Source organism: Nanorana parkeri, unplaced genomic scaffold, assembly GCF_000935625.1.
Source record: "Nanorana parkeri isolate BGI_ZX_2015 unplaced genomic scaffold, ASM93562v1 scaffold357, whole genome shotgun sequence".
NCBI classification, from domain to species: Eukaryota; Metazoa; Chordata; class Amphibia; order Anura; family Dicroglossidae; genus Nanorana; species Nanorana parkeri.
This window is the reverse complement of record NW_017306625.1, coordinates 886,136-892,516: the sequence shown is the minus strand read 5'-3', so window position 1 is coordinate 892,516 and position 6,381 is coordinate 886,136. Positions and strand designations below refer to the sequence as shown.

At 37.9% G+C, this 6,381-nt stretch overlaps 1 protein-coding gene across 1 annotated transcript in view; it reads right to left on the bottom strand.

Annotated features, from left to right (window-relative positions):
• Positions 1-3,771, bottom strand: part of LOC108788875 (TCR gamma alternate reading frame protein) — a 24,698-nt gene extending 20,927 nt beyond the window's left edge. The window contains exons 1-2 of the mRNA XM_018558768.1: positions 3,732-3,771; positions 3,304-3,659 (exon numbers count right to left, since the gene is read on the bottom strand). Of these exons, the coding sequence (XP_018414270.1) occupies positions 3,304-3,659; positions 3,732-3,771 (396 nt within the window). The remainder of the gene's footprint in view (positions 1-3,303; positions 3,660-3,731) is intronic.
• Between the last annotated feature and the right edge of the window lie 2,610 nt (positions 3,772-6,381).

The window sequence follows — 6,381 nt, the reverse complement described above, 5'->3', positions numbered from 1 at the left end:
GGGGGGGGTGCTTAAGACATATGACCAACTAAGAGTAGAATACCGATTGGAGAACAAAATGTTTTTTCATATTTGCTACTAAGACATGTGTTGAGTGCGCAAGCTTTGGTTCCAGCAGCATGCTTTGCGCCAACTCCCTTGATAGATCAGGTAGTTAAAGCTAAGAAGTCTAAGGGGATAATTTCCCGGGTTTATCACTGTTTTTAAAAAATTTCCATTGATATGCAGGGAGCGCTGGACAGAGGATATAGGCATAATTGATGAGGAGACATGGAGGGCAGTACTTCAAGGAGTGCAAGATGTGTCTATTTCTTTATCACATAGATTAACTCAATTATTTATTATACATAGGGTGTACAGAACCCCAGAGATTTTATATAACATAGGGGTCCGCACAGACCCAAAGTGTGCGATATGCAAGCATCAGGAAGGCACACTTATTAATTTATTATGGAGATGTCCAAAACTAAAAAGGTACTGGATAGGGGTAATTGAATGTTTAAATAGAATATAAGGAAATATAGTGGACATTAACCCATTAACATGTATTCTAGGAGGTTTCAACTCTGACTATCTAGATAATAACAGCACTTTAGCAATAAAAAGGCTATTGTTTCTGGCTAGAAGATTAATAGCAGTCAAATGGACTTCAGGGTATCTCCCTACAATTGAAGAATGGAAAGCTGAGATTAGTAAATATGTTCGGTTTGAAGAACATACTTACAGGATGAGGGGTCAGTCAGGTAAATTTCAGGGAATTTGGAATAGGTGGATTGGAAATATGAATATTAACTGGACTTGAGACCTCCTGGATCAAGAGGACAAAATATAATATTATAAGTGGAAGAAAAGGAAGGGGAAAAAGGGGGAAGAAATGCGCAAAAGTAAATAGAATAAAGATAGATAGATGTTTTTTTGTTGTTTTTGTCCGTTTCTTGTTTTTGTTCTGTTAGTTGTTTTGGGCTGTGGTTTTATTGTACATGTCCACAATGTATGGAAAGAAAAAAACAAATAAATAATATCTGATTAAAAAAAAGACTGGGATGCCAGTAAAGTTCATGTGCGTGTGTGTGCGTCCCAATATTTTTGCCAATATAGTGTAGCCCGTACAGCATGTCTCCAACTTACAAGCAGATCTGAATGCACTGTGTGATTGGGCATCTATTTGGCAAAGAAGGTTTAATGTTGATGAATGTAAAGTTATGCATCTGGAATATGCAGTTCAGTTTTGGGCACCAGTTCACAAAAAGGATGTGGAACTGTAGAAAGTGCGGATAAGGGCGACTAAACTCATAAAAGACATGGAGGAGCTCAGCTATGAGGAAAGATTAGCTGACCTGAATTTGTTCTCTCTGCAGAAGAGACGATTAAGGGGGGATATGATCACCTTGTGTAAATACATAAGTGGTCCATATAGTGAGCTTGGTGCCAAATTATTCACTTTAAGGTCACTGCAAAGGACAAGGGGGCACTCTTTGCGTCTAGAGGAAAAGAGGTTTAACCTTTGTATACGGAAAGGATTCTTCACAGTTAGAGCTGTGAAAATGTGGAATAGACTCCCCCAGGAGCTAGTTTAAAAAAACATATGGATGTATTCCTAAATGCACAGAATATTACTGGATATTGAGTTCTTATAGGTATATTAGGCACCAGAAATTGTAGATCCAGGGAATTGCCTAATGGGATCAGGAAGGAATCATTTACCCCTGTTGGAGCAAATTAAACCCCGCTTTATAGGGGTTTCCTTGCCTTCCTCTGGATCAACAGTGGGTGACTGTGGGCATAGCGTTCTGTTTTAGGTTTTTCTCCTTCTTTTTTTTTTTTCTGTTATCTCTTTAGGTTGAACCCAATGGACTTGTGCCTTGTTTAAACCTGACTAACTAGGTAACTAAGTAAAAACAAGCCTAAATTATTAAATAAATACCGTAGGTTTTAAAGCAATATCTCATTCAGTAAAACTCATACATTTTTTCCCCTCAAAATGGCATGCGGTGTTTAACTTTTAGTGAAGTGACCCCATATGTCTTTATTGACCTGGCTTTGTACACAGGGGCACAGTCATGCTGGAACAGAAAAAAGGCCTTCCCCAAACTGTTGCCACAATAGTGGAAGTGCACAATAAAATGGCTTTGCATGCTGTAGCATTAAAATTACCCTTCACAAGGAAGCACATTAACTTAATAATTTAGAGGGGTATGCACACATGTTTGTTTTATAGTGTAGGTGTTATAGTCAGGTGTATGGGTGTGTTGGATGCCTATGTCCTCTGCCACACTCCATGGTTCCACCTTTACATTAATATACAACTAACTAGGAACAAAGGGTCAGCAGGTGAAACCACAATGCACGATGGAGACCCAGGCCTCTGACACACCCAGCAGTGTGTCGAATGTGAAGATCCTTTGGAGCAGCATAATTTTGAAGTGGAGGTAAGTTTCAATGAATAAGCACTGGACCAGATAAGTATGAAGTTTATTCCTTTACAGAACATTTTTTATCCCACCCACAATGTTGCTTTAAAATTATGGTAGCTCCAATTCCGATTTCCATTGTATAACTTTACAAAGTGTATTTACTGTAGTTATTACATTTTTTTGCTATCCTTTATCACCCTTGTTAAGCCTAAATACCGCTTCCCTGTGACCCCCTGCTTCTGGTTTGACTTTGTTACTAACGACCTAACTTTTAAAACAATGGCGCCCAATTCTTATCCTTGAGCTTAGTCACAGCCACCCGTTTTCTCTTTTCTTTTCAATGAGAACATTTTTTGGCCACTGAGGTGTTCCTTTTGAAGAGTAGCATGACAAGTGGTCATCACTCAAGAAGGGTTTGCACTTGCAAAGCTAACTCTGAACAATCACACTCCTTGGGGCACAGGCACAGGAGGCACTGTTGCATATGAAGCTATTGTCAGCGGTGAACAGCTTATCTAGTTCAGAGACAGGGTAATGGGGCACTGAAGCAGGGCAATCTTAATGTAATACACTATTATAGTTAGTCATGGGAGAGAAAGTTAAGGTAGCTTAATACTGGAAGTATTGTGCCAAGGCCATTTTTCCAGGGAATCAAACATCAACAAACTATCTTCTACAGTTACCACTTTATATGGACTTGTGTAGGTTTTTACCTTCAAAACGACATTAAATAATTCATCCGGATATCAGTACCTTGTGTATGGAAATGCAATGTCTTCCAACTCAAACTTTTATTGCAACAGGCTACTAAAGGCACATGAACATCCCTTTGACTCTTCATGACTATTAGATTTTTATTATATATGACAGTCTGGTGTAATATTCTCACAAGGCAAATTAGAGGCTTGCTAAGAGGATACTGTATAAATCCCTTATGTAGTTGCAGCAAAGTGTGGCTGTGCCATGCTGCACAGAAATACGTGCCTTCATCTGTAGGCTTAATATTTGTGATGCTCAAGATGCAAGAACTGTCTGAGTATATTTCCAAGGATATTCGTTTCTTATAGTCATCCAATGCTTCAGTCTTCCCAGGCTTATAAAACAGTAACCATTTTATATTATTGCTGCTGTCCTGAAGATACCAGTGGAGACCTTGATTTATTATATAAACCCCATCAACTCCACATGTGAACTTTGCTGTCCTCCCTGTTGGGCGTATAAGAGACTTCAAATCCTGGCAAGAAACTGAACATACACCAGTTAATATTGTATCATAACAAGAAACATGGTATAATGATTATGGCTTGGTGTACTTACCTATGCAGACAGCACACAGAAGTATGGTATAAACCAGCATGCTGAATATCTTCATCAATATATGTTCTAGCTCAATAACTAAATATGTGTTGCACTTTGCTGTATAAGTGACTGTCCCAGCCCTTAGGAGAAACTTTTTTTGAAATTTTGTTTTTCTAATGAACTTCAAAATGGTTTTCATACTCAGCAAAACCACAAATAAACCACACGGCATTAGGCAAAACACCTGACATATACATATTAGAAAGCCACAACCGTTGTAGTAATCAAAATCACACAGGAACTTACATTTAAAAAAACTAGAACAATTAACTGTGTCGCTTTTTGTGATTTTTAAAGTATATTTTAATAATGTATTTAAGCTATAACAATTCATTATAATTAAGGTACACAGGTAGGTTCGTATGTGTGTTTGACTGTGTATTGCCATAAAAAAACACAAATAAAACCACCACTCTAAGCACACACAGACTGATCTTTGAAATAACGCAGAGATGTGCCCTGTAGGTGCCATTTTTAACAGAAGCCAAAAGCTTCTATATTTTGCATGCAGAACCTACAGGAAATTTTTGCAGGGGCATCATTTGTTCGAAAGTAAGTATTACAGCAAGGGCTGTTTTTTTGGGGGGTCAAGGTTTTTCTTTTTCTTATTTAAAATGTAAGATTCTGCTTTTAACAGACAACTATTAATCTATTACTGAAACTTAACACTTAACCCAGCACTTAACTTTAACCTAACTTTAAAGTGTATTTCCACGTTTGCAGCCATATTGGGATAACACCTATTTTATATTTGTTACATGTTTCCATTCGCATAGAATAAGCTAAAAAAAAATGTAATTTGCTTCTTGCAGTATAAACTGCTTTTACTTGGGTTAGGGTTTTTAAGGGTCAACATTTCTACTTGCTGCTCCTTCTTTGCAATGTTAGGAGAGGCTGTGAGGGGTCCGAGATGGTTTGTCCATTGTATGTTAATTAAGTGGATGAGAGAAACACAATCCTCAAATTTCAGTCCTAAGCCTTTCCATTAGGACAGATCACCATGTAGGTGCTGAGAAAAACTTGGATTCGGCCCTCTTTACCTTCTTAAAGGTAAAAAATATTTTTTTCAATTATTTTTTTTAGGCTGTGTGAATATTATCGCATAACACGCATATAGTGGGGTTTTCTCAAATATGACTGCAAAAGTGGAAATACACTTTAAACCTTGCCCTAAACCCACTCTGAGTCCACAATAAATCTTGATTAGTCCACTTAAACAATTACCCCTGCCTTGAGCACATAAATAAACCTTGTAGCAGAGAACTAGGAATGCACAGCTGTGTGTTTTTAGTTCTACAGCCCGATGTGAAATGGAAGGTTTTCTTACATGAACCGACACATAGCTGATGCTGCTGAACTTGGTCTAGGCAACTAAACTGTAAAGAAATTCTGGTAATCAGAGGGTTAAGGCTCAGTTGTACCCTCCAAAAAATGTTCAGGGTTCTATAAGTACATAGGCTATCTGTGCTTACCTTTTTAGATATTGAAATAACCTACTGCTGCTCTACAATTCCTGTGGGTGGGCAGTGGCTGAAGAGCCATACAGCTGTGCACATGTCTTGCTGCACTGGCGGTACTCTCCATTTGGCACAGCTAGGGCTATACAGTCAACAGGGAGTGTGTGCTTTTCTGACTGCTGCATGTCCAACTACTGCAGGGATGAACTACTTAAAACTGGAAAAGTTCAATTCGAAGGGTTGTTCATAATATCTGTGAGAGATTTTAATGCAATTCTAGAGTAGGCAGTTAAACTAGCTGAATGACCACCACTAATACAAGTCTGACACCACAATCTCTGCCACGGAGGCCAATCCCAGGTGACTGACTATAGTTTATTTTAAGATCCAAAAACATGTGGCGCTATAATTTCCACATTTGAGTCACACTTGTTCATGTACATTACTGCAATTCACAGTCTCTATACGCTTTGCACACTTTTGGTCCAAACTCTGTAAAAATATTAGACTTTAACTGGTCCACAACTCAGTTACACAGAGTCCCAGTGGCTTGTACGCTCCAAGTTAGAACAACCATCAAAAAATACACTAGGGGGTGGTGAAAGTGAGGTCTTCAGCGAATACAAGCAAAATTCCACAGTCTAGCCAAATAGCGTATGTTCAGCAGCTCTCCAGTAAACGGGGCCCCCTCCATTTGGAAGTTTGAGAGGTTATGATGAATTTCCCTCAAAGAGAACACCAGATAAGAGTTCGTAATTCCACAAATGTTGCTAGACAAAAAGCAGCCAATGTGTTTTGGGGGCCCAACAATCCCCCTTCATCAGGGCTACAAAAGACACAAAGTTTGAAGATGATACTTGTAAGATGAGCATTCATAAAATCAACTAGATGCATAGAATAATTGGTGGTCATTATCTTTGTAAAGAACATTTAGCTATTTTTAAAATGTCCACTAGTAGGAGTAAAACAATGCTTCAAAATAATATGTCTAAATATAATGTACCAAAAAACTGTGTATTTGAATAAACCACTGTTTGTGCCACCTATAAAAATCTTTTTATCTATTTTATTTTTAAAAATTGCTATTTCGATGAGACAAAGACAGTGTTTTCTCCAAATTAATAATAATATAAATAGTAATATATATATAT